The sequence below is a fragment of the Rhinichthys klamathensis genome, unplaced genomic scaffold (assembly GCF_029890125.1).
Source record: "Rhinichthys klamathensis goyatoka isolate OS25496 unplaced genomic scaffold, OSU_Roscu_1.1 h1tg000160l_1, whole genome shotgun sequence".
NCBI classification, from domain to species: Eukaryota; Metazoa; Chordata; class Actinopteri; order Cypriniformes; family Leuciscidae; genus Rhinichthys; species Rhinichthys klamathensis.
Window position 1 is genome coordinate 559,283 of NW_026606694.1, and position 17,776 is coordinate 577,058.

The following is a 17,776-nucleotide window of genomic DNA, read 5'->3' on the forward strand; positions in this document are numbered from 1 at the left end:
CTTTTGGAATGATAACACGGGTCCTAAATCTCTTGTCTGATCATAACCCTTCTTTTTCCAGCTATATTCCTCAGTCTTTTCTCTTTTGTAATGGCTCTCACCCATCTCTCTTTCTACAGTCTTTCTTCAAATCTCCCTCTTGCTCACTCTCTTTCCTCCCCCATCATGAGTGTATACCCAACCCCCCCACTGCTGATTGGCTACAAGTTTGTTGTGGTGCTCAGTCCGATCCACTTTCAACAGTGTTTCCCTTACTGCACCTTTAATATATAATGTAATTGTAACATTCAACCAGGGAAAGAGTTAAGAATCTAATTCCAGCTTTATTCACGCAAAAGAAAATCCAAGACAGGTCATAAAAAACAGCTTTGCATACACAAAATCGTACAGTGAAGACTAAAACACTGGGCTATAAGTATAATAGAAAAGGAGGAACTTAACAAGAAACATCTGTATTATCCAAGGCTGGCCTAATGCATGTTTGCTCTTTTTAGGATGGCAGAGCTTCTTCGGGCGTGCTGGTCTGTGCCATGTTCTGTTTCTGCCACCTTTTTGCCAACCCGGTGCCAGCCATGCATCTTCTCAGCGCCAAGAGGCCTGGATCAGGCCTGTGGCCCTCCCATAGGAGGTACGACCAATCAGATTGCAGCTCTCTGATAGAAACTACTGAATAGTATAAATACTCAACAATAATTTTACAGTAGATGATGAACTAATAATATTTATGGCATACATTACCTTTGTCTTGAAATGTCAATTTTTCTGCATGTTAGTTGTATACAGAGAGAATGAAATGTTTCACCAAAACATTAGTCCTAGATTAAACAAGGTATGACAGACTTATATGTGTGTATGTGTGTATTTATTCAGGTACATAGGTTATGTATGCAGTTTAGTCTCAGAGAAGCCCACCGTACCCCACTCCAAACCGTTAGTCATTAAAGCCGTCACAATGAGTCCTGTTCCTTGCTTCAACAAACAGCGCAGTGGCTGTCGGCCATTTTGTGATGTACTTATTGGTGAGACCAAGATCTTTTCTACAGCTCAGGAGTATGAGAGAATGAGGTAAGCATGTTCATACAGATTCTCTGTTAATGGCTCATTGAACATAGCTGAAATTACTTGTAATGAGTAGTAATATATTGTCCTATCAAATATTTGAGTCTTATTGTCACTTATCACAAAGTCGTTTCAGATATGGTATGCAATATGTCAAGAGAACAGGGTTGATCAAAATCCACAATTTTAGAATTCAAAAACACAAATTCAAGAGTGTGAATTTAAATGGAATTGAACACCCCAAAGGAAGTTGAATTGGAGATTGAATTAGAATGACAGGAAAAATAATTTACTGAATTGAAATTTAAAGAAATGCCCATATGTTGCTTGTATGATGAACAATGTTTATGAAAAATAAAATGTATTATTAAAAAATACACTAACAACAGTTAGATGAATGTATGTAATCCAATTTTAATTGTACTTACTGAAAATCTATTTTGAATTACTATTTTTGTATCCTGTTTGCAACCTCAAATTCTAAAATGGAATTTTATTTATTTTATTTTAAAGGGCATTTCTGAATTGCGTACGAGAGCATTTATGTAGCACTTAAAAAATAATGATATTGTTTGTGTAATGCTGAAGTATAGCTTCATGTATGCTGCTCTCAGGGAACACAGGATTCAAGAGGGCAAAGTGGTCTTTCCTGTGGGAGTGAGTGGCCAAGGAGACGTGGTGATTTCAGTTTTTCACATGCGTTCCCATGCACTTCAGGCCAAGGTATGAGACCAATAACTAACTGTTACCCATTTTAAATCTAAAGCTGCAGCAGAGAAAAAAAACTACAGAATGTTAGGGCTGGGCGGTATGACGGTATATATCGTTACCGCGGTAGAAAATGTCAACCGTAACAGATTTTTTTTATTCCGTGTATACCGCGACATGTAAATAAGTGGGCGTGGTTAACAACACACGTGCAGCGTGCGTGCGAATTACGTTTTCTAAAGGGTTGTTGTTAACGTGATATTTTCGGGGGGAAATGCGCTGCAGTCACCTAGTCTAGGTGACCTAGAGCAGTACAGCTACAGTTTAGAGGAGTGCAGGTTCGCAACGGGGAAAGCATGAAGCTTACTTGACAACATATCAATATCGTAACGAATAGAAATAACCTTAAATAATGTATAGTTATCCGCATCTTTCCGTCTCTTATGTATAGTTACTTTTTAAACACGAAAATCGCATTCAGCATGACAAGCAAGCGGTTGCCGTGGTAATGAACAACCTGCTTGTTAAAGCGAATGTATAATCCTGTATCTGAGACAAAATTACTAAATATGCAGCGCGAGTTATATATTTCTTTTAACTCCAAACAATTGGCTACTGAACTAGCTGATAAAATCTTCCTTTGATTCGATACGTGATTACAACTTGACACTCAAATTAACCGATCGCATTTTACTGATGCAAAAGACGCACGCGTGCACGCACTGTAAACTATGGTAAAAAAAAATGACCCTGTTACAAGGTGTGTATAATTTAGTCAACACTAACAGTAGCTGCTGTTCGGTTCATACTGCTCCTTATAGCTGCGAGGACTTAAACTTCTCTTGATCAAAGCTCCAGGTGACAGGTTGCCAGATATCACAAAAAGCTAAACAAGCCCCTTAAAAAGACATGGCAAAAATGTACCGGGGAACACATTAAACATAACTAGTATTACTAATATCCTACAAAATTAAAAGGAAGTAACTCATTTATTATGAATAGAATAGTTCAATATAAAATATTCAGATATTATAAACTGATTGATGAAGTAAAGCAATAACATGAGATTGAAAAATTATTCAGCAACACTTTATTTAAAGTTTAATTGCACCTATGAGTTGTATTTAATATCAATCAGTTGAGGGAAGTTCATCTAAAAGTTGATGAGTGTGTTTTGTTTACTATATTTAGCTATCAAAATAGTTTACCAAAGAAATAATTGACCAAATAAAAGAAAAAGAAAAATCAAACAAGGTGAAGTACTTTTCATTTCTAAAGTATTTGGGTGTATTTATTATACAAAGCCCTTTTTGTCGATTTTTCGAGAATAACTACATGTATAAATAACTATATCGTGAAATATATTGTTACCGTGAAATAAAATTAGCCATACCGTGAAACAGAATTTTGGTCATACCGCCCATCCCTAGTACAGTATATATAGGCCTACATGTAACAGGGTTCCTACGCAGTTTGAAAAAGTATGGAATTTGATTTGAACTATTTCCTAGTCTGAATAAGTATGGGGAAAAAGGAAACCGGGTATGGAAAAATAATAGTGTTTCCATACTCTTCCCCTATTCAGTTTTCTAAAATATAAAATTAAGAATTTGTAAAAATGTATCATATAAGCAGAGTGTCTTCATGGCAAAGGTTTAGTGAATGTTCAGTGATTGTTGAACACGACTAAATGAATTCAAGGCGCACATTTTCATTACACATTTTCACTGTCTTTGCCATAAGCAAATCTCTTTTGAACTTAAATAAACGAATGTGCACGTGCCACTCAAACCAGCAAAATATAAAGGATGAAAACAATAATCTAAATCAGACTGCACTTTGCTGCTTGGTGATCGTGCAACATCAAACCACATTTACAGTATCAAACTGATCTGTCAGAGGTGAATATGTGTAGGTTATAAAGCGTTTTAGGTTACTTCTGATCATGTAAGCACATGTTATCACAAAAAAAAATAAAAAGAAATAAGATAAAATATTTGATGTATGAACCTTTTATGTTAAATGTGGTCTGAAAATTCTACAGAGAGGTTTGGAAATTTGTGTCTGGAAATGTATGGAATTTTGAAATGGAAAATGTGTAGGAACCCTGATGTAAACTTTCTGTTCTTGCTAGTTATCAGTGACTGAAAGGTTGCAACATCATAAGCATTTGTCAGTGTTTAAATTTTGGGGTGTTTGCACTGCAGGTAACAAACACCCAGATATTCCAGATTCAGTTCCATACTGGTTTCATCGCCCCCGGCACAACAGTCTTAAAGTTTATGAAGTAAGTGTTTCTTTACTCTTCTTTCATAAGCATCACACTGTAATGCTGGAAAATCGGAAGCAGTTAATCTAGATTTAAGCAGAATCTAGATTTTAAATTGATTCAAATTCCTGCTCCACATAATGACTGATAAAATGACCAGCAACTCTTTGCCTGTCACGATTACAGCATGTTTAGACAAAAACTCTGATTTACATGGAGGAGATTTCTTTTTGCTTTGTCGTGTAGCACCTGGTTAGGACACTTGATTAGGGTGTAAAAGTACTTAATTTAGCATTCTTTAAATTCTTTTTAGTATTATACATACAATTCTATGACATTATTAATTTATAGACTACATGGCATATTTGTGCTTTTAAAAACTGATTTGTCACACCGAAGGACAATTTAAGTACACTGGGGAACAAAAGCTAAAATGTGATTAAAAATGATTAAAATCATGAAATCCAATCAACAACCGATACATAAAATCTTGTCCTCGCCCTCAATTATTTTATTTTTCAATAATACGTTACACCTACAGATGTACGTCACAATATGGAAGAAAAGATCTGTCACTTCTTTAAATGTAAACTAACTTTAAATATATGGGGTGACCAGTGACAGCACCCCAGCAAATATGTTTTCCCTTATACATCATAGAAATGTAACCCTAAAATCAAAAAAAAAAAAAAAAAAAATACAGAACATGCTGTTTAACTATTTGCAGCTCTGCAGTGAAGTATCTGTGTGTGTTTGTCCAGGACAGAGCTGGATGCTTGTGATTCTCCAGAGAAATACCCACAGCTGTTTCATGTGCTGATAGACATTGAGGTTGAAAGCACAGAGAAACAGAAAGATCTCACCCCACCGTGGGAGCAGTTCCCCACCAAAGACCTGAGCCCCAACGTGCTTTTCTCCTGTCATCAGGAACACCAGGATGCACTTGCTGTTGCAGGTAACACACAAATCCTATATATTACTAGAATGTATAATACTACACAACACAAAAAAGCTAAACAAATGGTTCTTATTTTTTTAATGAGTGCATTAAAAGTAGGTCTGGGTGATATTTTATTCACAATAAATTCATAATGAATTTGCTGACGATATAAATTTAAAGCACCATTGTGAATATCATAATGGTTTTAATGAAATTCCTCTGGCCATTCACGAGTTCACACTTACATATAATTAGAGTGGATAAGATTTAATAATGCGTATTGGCGTGCTGTCCGGGGGGAGGGCTCCGAGCTCGGAGTTTGGCCCGAACCCAGAGTACTCCCCCCTATGTAAGTGTTTAGGACTGGAAGTGTGGAGAAGGGGCGGTGGAGGGATGCTCCTAAACTATCAATGGAGTGAGGTGAGATTGTTGAATCTATATATACACCTCTTATCATTGATTGCTGAGTTCACTCCACTCGTGTTAATTAACTGAACGTGCTCCTCCCGAACTTTGTTAATAAAACATCATTTATTTGGCCATGTACCTTGCTGTACCTGACTCAAAATTATGACGTTAAAAAGTGTAGAGTCTGATGATTGAAAAAGATCACCCTTTTACATAAAAAGTTCTTAAAAATGTAGATATATTTTGAAAATCATATATAGACTGAAGTTTCTTATGCTCTCTAAGGCTGCATTTATTTGATCAAAAATGCAGTGAAAATAGTAATAATGTGAAAAATTGTTACAGTTTAAAATAACTGTTTTCTGTTTTATTATATATCTTCTTGTGATGGCAAAGTTGAATTTTCAGCAGCCATTACTCTAGTCTTCAATGTCACATGATCCTTCAGAGATCATTTTAATAATCTTATTTGGTGCTCAAGAAACATTTCTTATTATTAACTGTTGAAAACAGTTGTGCTGCTTTTATGGAAACACTGCCACATGTTTTTCAGGATTCTTTCATGAATAGAAAGAACAGCATTTTGTTCAGCATTTGCATTTACTTATTTTATTAGCTATATCGCACAGCCCATAAGTAAAGATACTACTTTCTCATATGATAGAGAGAGGCACGGTGTCCCTGTGGAGTTTAATCACCATTAAAAGTTAATTAGTTTGTCCCTCAGTGAGCCTTTTAAACAAGTCAACTCATCAGTCACTCGCTGCCATTATGTGAGTGTCTCTGCACCATTAAACTAAACACCATCTGTTTAATGTACTTTATTTTCTGCTGAAAAGATGAAATGGAGGGCTTGGACTTGGAAGGTAAGATGTAGTGTAGGAGGCTTGTGGGAGTCAACAGTAAATAGTTAATTGATAGATTTGTAGTTGACTATTGAATTTAGACAATTTGATGGGTAGTTGAAAACTAGGTGATTTTAGTGGCTTTGAGAGGTACAATGAAATGTTATGCTTCTCACATAAAACTTAGAAAAAGGGCAGAGACACACCAAACCGACGCCATAGAAGAACTAGTGCTGATGAAAGCCGACTGTGTTGTCGCCTCGCACCGGGGCAAAAAAGCTGCACTTGAACACACCGAGAGAACTACAGCCGACTGTCAGCTAGTAGGCTATGCGCGTTCTGCACCTGCGTGTAAATGAGTCAACTGTCTATTTCTGCAGATATATTTTGTCTATATTCATCATTCAAAAAGGGAAACCGATGATGCAGGCTGCAGATACACAAACTGTAAACAAAGCAGCGCGTACTTACCGTTTTGAATATCAATACTGCTAATCACTTTTTATTCTACTCCGCTCATGTTAATATTAAAATATTAGCCCAGGAACAATTAGGTAAAATGACATAAAATTAGAACAGCCTTCTATCTGTACCGTTTTGACTTCTTTGCTCGCTGTTTTTCTGTTATTCTCGTGCACTGACTCATTCACTAAGCTGAATGGCCAATCAGAGTTCTCTCTCTCACCGACGGCCCGTCGCTGATTCTACATGCCGAATCAGCGCCGAAAAACCTGACGGAGTCCAACTAAAGCCAACTGTGCGGAACACACCAAAAAAACTAAGTCGGCCGACGCTCAAAAACGGCCCGACGTTGCCCGACGGCTGATCGTCGGCTTGGTGTGTCCTGGGCTTAACACACAAATCATATGGGCAAACTTGATTTTGTTCTTTGCATCTAACCATTTCTCCGGTCTGTCCCTTAGATCCTGCCCAGGGCCATGGGAGTTGCGGAGGCAGAGTGGGTCCAAATGAGGAGAGTGAACCCTCAGATGATGAGATGCTCTCCCTTTCTAGCCAGCAGAGCAACACGAGCAATGAGAAATCAAAAGCGCTTAAGAAGCCGGAGCCCCAGCCAGCAGCGGCCCCTTCTCCAGCAGCTGAGGAAGTAGATCTGCTGGGGCTGGACGGTGACGCAGCTAAGCTTCCTCCATCCTCCCCACAACCTCCGACCACCAGCACCACCACAGACCTGCTGGGGGACCTGTTTGGAGCTCCGCCCGCACCACAGCCAGCCAGCGGCCCCACTTCTGCTCAGTCCACCCCGCGGAGATCCGCACCCTCCTCCTCACCCTGTCCATCACCTCGATCTGGAGGCAGTAAGTATGTTTTATGGCTTTTTAAAAAAGACCGTTGAACTGATTTAGCTGAGATGTTTGTCAGGAGTCAGTGAAGTGACGCAGCATCTTGGTTGATAGTGTGAAATTTGAAGGACTGAATTATTCATTTGAATGGCATTCATTCAGTAACAATATAATAAGACGCAGTGTCTAAGAGAACATAAATTTATTTAAAATTGCTGTAACATGGTACATTGCTTTTATAAAATGGCAGCAATGTAATAAAAACACCCAAATTCAATTAAAAGCTATTTTATTCATATTATTATTTATTCATATTATTACACAATTCTACTACTACTAATAATAATGAATTATTAAATTAATAGTAGTTTTCCCATCAAATATATTTATACTACCGTTCAAAAGTTTGGGGTCAGTAAGGTTTTTTTTTTTTAAGAAAAAATAAATTAATGTTTTTTATTAAGGAACGATGCATTAAATTGATCAAAAGTGTCAGGAAAGACATTTATAATGGTTCAAAAAGAGAGCTGGAGTAATGGCTGCTAAAAATTCAGCTTTGCCTTCACAGGAATAAGTTACATTAATATATATTATTTAGTATATACTGTATTAATTACAACTAATATATTGAAACAGAAACAGTTATTTTAAATTGTAATAATGTTTCACAATATTAATGTTTTTATTGTATTTTTTTGAGCAAATAAATCAACATCTTACTGACCCCAAACATTTTTAATGGTAGCGTAGCGTGTATGTTATTTTTATTTATTTATTAAAATTTGCAATAATTTCCTAACTAAACATTGTTTATGGTTACAAAGCAACATGACCATTTCTTTCAATAATATACCATTTTACTGATGTAAGGTGTGCATATTTTGCCTATTTTTAAACAGCTTTGAACTTGTTTTATCCAATCAGATGTGAGAGTTAGAACTCTCTGTCTGTATAAATGTCCATTTCATCGAAAAATACTGAATCCTTTCTTTAATTCTTCAGCTTTTGACCCGTTCGGGTCTGGGCCCGCACCCGCCTCTAAGCCGCAGGACTTCATGGGGGCGTTCCTGGGTCCAGGTAATATGGGGCAGCCAGACCCCTTTCTGCATGCTGCACGATCTCCGTCTCCTACAATGCAGAGCATGGGTAAGGCATGCGCCTTTGCCTCTGAGTACTGCCAGTGTGTGGGCAACGTCACCATAACAACCAGCCAAGCTCTTTTGTGTTAAGTCCTCCAAAATATGATCAGCAGAATAGCCTTGCAAATGTATCTCTATAAAACAACTCGCTAGTAAATGTCTTATTTAAAGTGCTGATGTTTGATGTTTTGGAGAGAGTGGAATTATTATTGGCCCTTGAGCTTGAATATTTGTTTTAAGTACAATGTGTGTGGTCGATAGCAGCATGTGCTCTATGAAGGACAACTGAAACCCTGTATTATGTTTATCGGAATATGCAAAGCAGATTTACACCAATACGGAATACAGCCACAAAATTTAACACTGTTTCCAATCAAAACCGCATTACCGCAAAATAAAAAAGCTGATATTTATTTGGAACTGTGTGGGGTGGGTGGTAACATCTATGTTACTTATGTAACCCCCGTTCCCTGAAGTTACGTCAAACGAGACTGACTGATAGAGAACTGGAAAAAGTAGCTCTGTATGATGCCAAATACTGTTGATTGCTACATTCTGTTACTCAGAGCCTTGCATTTACTGAAAATGAGAGAAATGTGGTACATTATAATATTTAGAAAATGTTTATTTAATCAAGCATCCATGGAAGATCATATCCCAGAATCCCATCCCATAACTTGTTTTAACTAATCTAATCAGTTAATTTAATGCTAAGCTAGCAGGCTAAGCTATTAGGTTGCTTGAAAACACATAGGACGGGAAACGTTTAATTTTACTATTTTTAGCTACAGTAGCATAATTAATTAACATATTTTCATAATTTAGAATAAAGAAACCAAAGATTTTCTGCCATTTCTAATCAGGAACCAAATAGAGTACCCATAAAAATGTTAGCTATTGAAATGTCTTTTTTATTGTATTAAATTAGTCATTTTAACAGTGACATGTTTTTGCTGCATTTCATATCGTTACAGTCAGACATTTTTCAAAAACATCAATCTCAAACATTTGAATGGTATTATTTTGTATTATGTATTCTTTAACCTTAATTATTTAACATATTTTTGTTTAAGATTTGTTGTAACTTTTTAATCTAACTCATTTTCCTGTAATTAGTCAAAAATAGCAGGTTGCCATTCACATTTGTATTTTCCGTATGACTTTTTAGTATTTTGTATTGTAAATGCATATGTAAGTGATACATGGAGAGCCATCAAGTTAAATATGATCCCTTCACAGGTCGCAGTTCACCTGTGCCACCCGCTACCCCCTCTGTCAACATCCAACAGCCGAACTCTACGGGAGCATGGGAATGGAGCAAACCAGCACCTGAAGGTAAGTTTTGTTAGAACACAAGATGTGCGGTAGGGACACCTGGTGGCCTCCTCTGAAATTACACCTAAAAAAACAAAATGACTCACTACTGACTGACCTGCCATCTGGACTGGTTTGATGAGCTCATATAGCTCATAAATGTTAATCTCTTGTGAAACATAATATGACTGACCTTTTTAAATCAATAGAGCTGGATGCAGCTTGCCCAATCTGGCCAGTAGTTCAGATTTGTAAGTATACTGTATATTAATTTGTTTGGACCAGTGAAAATAGTGACGGTGCAAGTACACATCTGACCTTCTGTAATTTTACATGCACCCTAACCCTTTTTCAAAATATTACAAAAAACAGTTTGCCTGGATGCCAGCCCGAACGCCGCTCACAACATTTTTTGGTCGGGAAGTTCGGTCTGGACTCGATCCATTGAGGAGTAATTATGATCTGTTCAGAAATCGTCGGGCCAATCAAATTGCCAGGGCGGGCTTTATACGATGATGGACAGATGATCTCCATTTGTTAAAATCAGTCAAGTCGCGCTGCAACCGTGTTATAAAGTTGAGACAGGGCCGACAAATGCGAGCAGATTTGTTTGCTTTATTGTCGAGATCTAATCCTAAACGGAGAACTTGTTCGTATATACATTCACCTTTTCTATTTCTCTCAAAAATGCTTTTCGTGTTTGCAAGTACTCCGCGAATCCTTAAATTCTTTTTACAACACCGGCAAAAATCGTTTACACTCATTATTTTACTACTTCCAGCGTGCGTGCAGTTGAATTCTGTTGACAACTATGCATCACTCAACATAAGTCACTTACTGCGTTGCTCTGATTGGTTGTAGGTCTATCCAATTGAGTGCAGAGTTGTTGTTTTTTCCTGGTTCGGTTAAGACACGCCTCATAATCAAAGCCCTATGGAGCAGTATCAGAGTATGAGAATATGAGTATGATGAAGTCAGGCTAAAAAATAGTTGTTATTATACTTTTCTCACACAAATACATTTGATTTAAAATCAAATGTTGCGTTTTGTTTATATATAAAAAATTGGAAATTATACAGTTATTATTATTATTACACAGAATAATAGTTATACAGGAAACTTTAGGACATCCATAAATACAGAGAATTTTTTTCTGATGCTATCAACACATCATCGCAGATCATTCTTGCAAATTTGACAAAAAAAAAAACGAATTTATGTTAGCCAGTTTACTTACCTTGCTTAAACTAGTTTAAAATGTTGACAGAAGCAAAATGTACAACTAAATGCTACAGGAAACCAGATCATTTAAATAATCCCTATTTAGTGAAGAACACTAAATTATAAATTCTGATTTGTTATATCAGGTAAAGGTTTTGGGATGGGAAGTAAGTCCGCCAGCACTAGTCCAACCAGCTCAGTTCATGGTACTCCCACCCACCAGGCCAAACCCAACACTCTGGACCCTTTTGCAGATCTAGGTAACCTAGGAGCCAGTATGGGAGGAGGTAAATGGAATAAAGTTATTTTTAATGAACCCTATATGTTAATAAATTCATCATGGATTCAATTTCAAAATCTGTGTGTTCATTCCAAGGTGGTTCGGGATTCTCCAGCAAACCCACCACACCTACTGGTACAGGAGGAGCATTTCCGCCCATGGGCTCCCCTCAGCGTCCTGCTCCCTCTCCTCAGCACACTGCCTCTGGAGGCTGGCATCCCAGCACAGGCTTCCCCTCATGGCAGCCTGGAGGTGGAGCTCAATGGCAGCCGCCGGCCCAGGGTGCACAACACCAGACCCCACCTAAAGCACCAGGACCCTCTATGCCCCACACTTCACCACAGAACAGACCCAACTACAACGTCAGCTTCTCCAGCATGGGTGGAGCATCGCCAGGAGCCACTGGACCAAAAGCACAGCCTAACATGGGTGAGTAACTGGACACAATCTGCCTTGTGATTCGTCATAGAATCTGGTCCAGTTTTAAGTAGTTGTGCTTCATGCGGATGTGTTCCTTGTAACATTCAAATATTTTAAGCATGCATCATTATTATTGTCACGATTATTCACTTAGTGTATATATATATGCCTGTGGTTTAGTTCTCATTTGTCGGTTCTCTTTAAGGCTTATGTTCAGTTTGGTGTAGGTTTCTTTTGGTTAATAAAGTCTGTTCACTTTTATCTTCGTCTTCGCGTCATATACGCCACATTCAGCCAAAGAGACAATTATAAGCCAATAATTTGATTTATGTTATAGCCAATAACCGATTAATGGCTGATATTAAAGTTCTGTACTATTTTGAAAAAGGTCAAATAAAACACTAAAAACTACAACCAGTTGTTTTAAATACTACAAATGAACTTAGGCATCACAACATACATACATAATGTACAATATGAAAAATCTGTAGTTTTTGCGATTGGCTAAATGTTTAATTTAACAGTGAATTTTTTTTTTTACTAAATTAAAAACTTTATGTGAGTTTTAGATGGTGGCAAAGGTAATTAAATATAAAAAATAGAGGAAAAGCTTGTACAAATAAATATCTAATGATACAGATGAATTAAAAAATCTCTAATATTGCAGAATGACCGATATGGTACAGATATTGTGCATCTCTAAATATTTACTTTACCACAACAACAAAGACTAATATAAATGGCAAGTCTTTCCTTAATAATTATTTCCTGTTTCTTCCAGGAACCAGACCAAAGGTTTCTGCTGCTAACTTTGATGACCTACTCTCAGGCCAGGGCTTTGCTGGCTCAAAGGATAAGAAAGGGCCAAAAACAATAGCAGAAATGAGAAAAGAGGAGATGGCAAAAGAAATGGACCCAGAGAGACTCAAGGTAAAAAATAAAACACACACACACACACAGTGATTCATCAGTCATTGTCAAATATGTTTGCCGTTTAGTTTGTGATAATGATCAGCTGACTGTACATTGTCCCTTACATATTCCTATTTTTAAAGACTTTCAAATCAGAATCAGATTATTATTTTGTAATGTAATGTTGCTATACGTGGATTTCTCGGCAACGTCATCACTGCTTGCGCACGCAACCGGGATGCAGAAAAAAGACGTGTTTCGTGTAGTAGGCTAGTAGCATAGTGGTGGTGTCTGTAACGTAAACAAGCGTAACGTAACTGATATAAAAGCAAATTCGGGCTGTCCAGTAGATGCTGCACTGCTAACGTCGGCTATTACATTACTAGCCTAACATGATAATTCATACATATATCACAGTAACACTTGCAAAATTAAAGACAGACAAACAGATCCAACTAAAATCACGTTTTATTGAGTCAGCAGTTATATACAAACAATACAAACAATAAGGAAAGCTTCAATACTTAAAGTTGTTGCAGTAGCGGACCAGCTCACCAGTCTGGCTTTCTGCCTCTGGTATGCGCACACACCCTGTAATGTTTGCAAACAGGAAACCTGTGTATTTGTGTCAGATTCTGGAGTGGATTGAGGGGAAGGAGAGGAACATCAGAGCGTTACTGTCCACCATGCATACGGTGCTTTGGGAGGGAGAGAACCGCTGGAAACCTGTAGGCATGGCTGACCTTGTCACACCAGAGCAGGTGAAGAAGGTCTACCGTAAAGCTGTACTGGTAGTACACCCTGACAAGGTAAGAGACGTATTTATTCAGTTTACGTTAAAGCACTTAAAAAGAAAGTATGAAATCTTAAAAGCACAGCTGCAAAATACAGTAGCATTCAAAAGTTTGGGGTCTATAAGGTTTTTAAAAAAAATTTTTTAGAAAGTCTATGCACTTATTTGATCAAAAATGCAGTAAAACAGTCCAATTTGTTCAGTATTATACAATTTAAAAGAACTGATTTCTATTTGAATATATTTAAAAATGCAAAGCTGAATTGTCAGCGTCATTACTCCAGTCTTCACATGATCCTTCAGAAATCATTCTAATATGCTGATTTGGTGCTCAAGAAACAATTCTTATTGCTATCAAGGTTGAAAACAGTTGTGCTGCTTAATATTTTTATGTAAACCTTGATCTTTGACTACAAAAGAACAGCATTTATTTGAAATAGAAATCTTTTTAAACATTGTAAATGTCTTTACTTCACTGTTGATCAATTTAATGCATTCTTAATTAATAAATGTATTTATTTCTTTTCAAATCTTACTGACCCCAAACTTTTAAATGGTAGTGTACCTTTCTATTTAAATACCAAGGTCAGAGAGAAGGTGGTCATGAAAAATCTGCTTTGACGGGTAAAATTACATTAATAAGTGGATCTCAGGGGGAAAAAAAGTATGATATGACCCCCTTAAAATATCTAGTTACGGCATTTTAAAGACAAAATGTCTCTGTTTCCTCTCTCTTCCCATCTGCAGGCTACTGGACAACCCTACGAACAATATGCCAAGATGATTTTTATGGAACTAAATGATGCCTGGTCAGAATTTGACAGCCAAGGACAGAAAGCACTGTACTAAGACTTACTGTATATGTTCAAAACCAGTCAGCAGTTCCTGCCCAGATTAGACGCCCTGCAACCCAAAAGTCCTTGAAAGTCTCCTTTGTTATCTCTCCCACCTCCAGGACCCTGCTTCATAGAGACGTCAGAGCTTATCTACAGTATGTAGTTGTGTGTATCTCTCTATCGTTCATGCACTAGGCCAACATAACTGCTGTATGAGAAGACTGCTGTTGGAAAAAGTAGCATTCAGCATTGTTAAAAAAAAACAACAACTCTTATTTGTGTGTCTTACCCTGGACTTGCCTACATAACAAAGTTCAGACTTTGTCATTACACAGCTGTGAAATATGAACATAATCAGTCAACCAGGTCATCATAGAATGTTGGGTAAAATGTATTCAGGAGTCTTCGGGTGAGTTTATGATTTATTAAAGAGGTTTAGTGCTGAGGAATCAAATGAAAAAAATATGTCAGAATTCTGCAAGACAAGCCACACACTGTCTCGGCTTGCAAAACTTTGTTAAACAACACAAAGTTTGGTCCAAATCCTTCATAGAGAGTTATTTAGGAAAGTTTTGCATGCTACAGCAGCATGCAGGACCTTTTCTATTTCTTCCATTGCATTGACTGTGTCCTACTGTACACACCTGCGCTCGACTGCATATATGTGCGAGGGGTGTTTATTTATTTATTGGCTTTGCAAGACAACTATGAAATGTGTGAAAATAAATAAAAGTCTCGGTAAAGTGAGCTAAGACTCAGTGGTTTCCCGGACAGTCAGGGGCTAGATGTTTAGAAAGATATGCTCAAATGAAAGAACACTCAGACAAAAACCTGCAAAAATTGAAAGATCTTGTGTGGTATAACATGTAACTTCTTTCAGAAGCTAAGAGACGCTGTGCTGGGAGGCAAAAGCACAATAAATATGAGAGACTTTACAGGAAATGGGAGGTTTTCTCAAACTTGATCTGTGAAATGCAGTAGATTTAACTAGCAGTTTATTCTTATGTTGTTTTCTACTGAATATTGATCTGTCTGTATATGTTGCACTATAATAACATACTGTTTACAACATACATATGTCCAAGGAAACTCTTTATTCATGTAGTTATTCCATAGAAAAAATAAACTAGTCGTTTTGCAAGTACCTCCAAGTACATGGCTTGTTTCGAGCTATATCTGTACATTGAACGTTAAGGTTGTCTTTAACACAATTTAAGTTAACCTGATATCTTTAACTGGTTAATAGTGCCCTAAAGAACAAGTCATACTTAGTACTTTTTGTCTTAGTACTAAATGTACTAAAATCCGCTTAAAGTTTCTAATGGATTCATGCTTGATAATGAAACAAAGCCTTTTGACTGAGAAATGTGATTGATGGAAAGTGTTCAAATCCCATTGTTTTATTACCATAGGTGTCTTTTAAACCAACTGAACATATCATGTGGACCATTAATATTTTGACATATGAAATCATAAATGCCATTAAGCAACATAAGTGGATACATCTTTAAAATCCAGCTCTTTTAGCATATCTCGGTATCCTCATAATGTACTGCATGTTTGACTGTAAGTGGCAAGTGGTCCAGAAGAAGTTTCTAGAGTGTACAGCCACTAATCTGCCCTTTCTCTTCTCAGTATATTTGCACTTGAATGGCATTAGGTAAATCCAGAACACACTTACGTAACTTGCAGTACTTGCTGTACATCTCGTTCATGCTTTGCCTTCCTCTTTTCGCTATCATGCAGTGATATACTGAAGCTTTACCTGTTATTTGAAGCAGTCTTCTCTTACATTTTGCCATCAGTTACCTTCCTCTTGACACAATCTGGCACTAAAGACCTGAATGCACACAATGGACAAAGACAACATATTAGCAGGAATTGAATTAAGATGGAACTTTCCCACCACCCTCTTGTGGACTGAGCCGTTTATCTTCAATCTTAGGATATAATGTTCGGAAGCTAACCTCTGTATACAATAGTGAATGTGTGGTGTGTTCAATAATGCTGTTTCTCTGTAAGGAAGTGATATGGTTTGGATACAGCTCTGTGTTTGTTTGCTGTATCAGTATTATTGTGACATGAATTTGGTTTCTGTCTTTTTTTTCTGTTTTTATTTTCTCCATATGGAGCTGTACATATGATAATGTGCATTGCACAAATAAATGGGAAACAAAATGAGGTTAGAGTGATTTCTTTTTTTTTTAAAGTGACATTTGAAAGGTAAAAGCTTGTTGTTGAAAGTACAGGGGAATTAAAGTGATAGTTCATCCAAATATGAAAATTCTGTCATCATTTACTCACCCAAACAGTCACTCAAAAACTGTTTGTCAAAAAAAGAGTTTTTTTACTATGAAAATCAATATGCTCCAATGTTGTTTGGTTACCAAGCTTCAAAATATCTTCTTTTGTGTTGTGAAGAAAGAAATGCATACAGGTTTGGAAGAACATGAGAGTGAGAATTTTCATTTTTGGGTGAACTATACCTTTAAGATTGCATAAGCATCATCATTCTAATGGGATCCGGAAAAAGTTTAACTTCAATTTATGCTTTTCATGCAAATACAATGACTAACTTTCAAAAGTCATGAACAAATAAAAAGTGGTATGTCATCACTCTTAAAAACCAGTGAGGAATGAATCATATTACAAAACGGTTAAAAGTTTATAGTGCAAAACATTAGCAGTAAAGAATGTAATGAAAGGACTGACTAATCCTGCTGAGTCATCAGATCCCCTTTCTTTGGCTGATTCATTCGGGTTGTCCCGCCCACATCTTTGGCATGTGAGGGTTTTTAATTACCACAATTTGTTGGGATGAAGGTAAGAATGAAACAAAAAAAGGAAAAGGATAAAGTTTGATGCTAAAGATTGCTGAGGGATCTGCTCTAAAGCAAAATACACTGGCTTTTACAAAGAAAGGGAGTCAAGATGTAATATTTGCTTGACACCATTGACTTTGTTATTTAATGCAGATTGCTCTGTGCCCTATTAACCCATGGCAGCCTGACCTTTGACCCCTGGGAATCCCCTCAGCTTTGATTAGATATAGTGCCCACAAGATGGCAGCAAAACTATGATCATCTTCTATTTCCCAGAATCTTTAACTCTCTATGCTACATCTTCATTTATAAATTAAACTAAATAAAATGCACTTAAAAAAAATAAAATAATGTTCAGCCAATAAAATGTAATTTAGTTATGTGATATGACATCCCCTTTCACTAATAAAACTTACATTTTCCTTGTGCCTCACATTTTTGGACAAAAAAGAAGTGATGGAAACATTAGCACATGTTCGGTCACATGGCACATGGTGAGTTTATTTTAG

General features: G+C 36.9%; 1 protein-coding gene across 8 annotated transcripts in view; it reads left to right on the top strand.

Annotated features, from left to right (window-relative positions):
• dnajc6 (DnaJ (Hsp40) homolog, subfamily C, member 6) overlaps positions 1 to 16,621 on the top strand; it is a 52,259-nt gene extending 35,638 nt beyond the window's left edge. For 4 of the 8 annotated variants that reach the window (XM_056258822.1, XM_056258825.1, XM_056258824.1 and 1 more), the window contains 14 exons: positions 495 to 628; positions 871 to 1,065; positions 1,674 to 1,782; positions 3,975 to 4,054; positions 4,798 to 4,991; positions 6,224 to 6,250; positions 7,153 to 7,545; positions 8,533 to 8,607; positions 9,909 to 10,004; positions 11,348 to 11,491; positions 11,581 to 11,913; positions 12,686 to 12,834; positions 13,449 to 13,625; positions 14,357 to 16,621. In XM_056258822.1, the coding sequence (XP_056114797.1) occupies positions 495 to 628; positions 871 to 1,065; positions 1,674 to 1,782; positions 3,975 to 4,054; positions 4,798 to 4,991; positions 6,224 to 6,250; positions 7,153 to 7,545; positions 8,533 to 8,607; positions 9,909 to 10,004; positions 11,348 to 11,491; positions 11,581 to 11,913; positions 12,686 to 12,834; positions 13,449 to 13,625; positions 14,357 to 14,458 (2,208 nt within the window). In that variant the 3' untranslated portion in view covers positions 14,459 to 16,621. Of the gene's footprint in view, positions 1 to 494; positions 629 to 870; positions 1,066 to 1,673; positions 1,783 to 3,974; positions 4,055 to 4,797; positions 4,992 to 6,223; positions 6,251 to 7,152; positions 7,546 to 8,532; positions 8,677 to 9,908; positions 10,005 to 11,347; positions 11,492 to 11,580; positions 11,914 to 12,685; positions 12,835 to 13,448; positions 13,626 to 14,356 lie in introns of all 8 variants that reach the window. The other 4 variants (XM_056258826.1, XM_056258827.1, XM_056258823.1 and 1 more) reach the window with 3 other exon arrangements.
• The last annotated feature ends 1,155 nt before the right edge of the window (positions 16,622 to 17,776 follow it).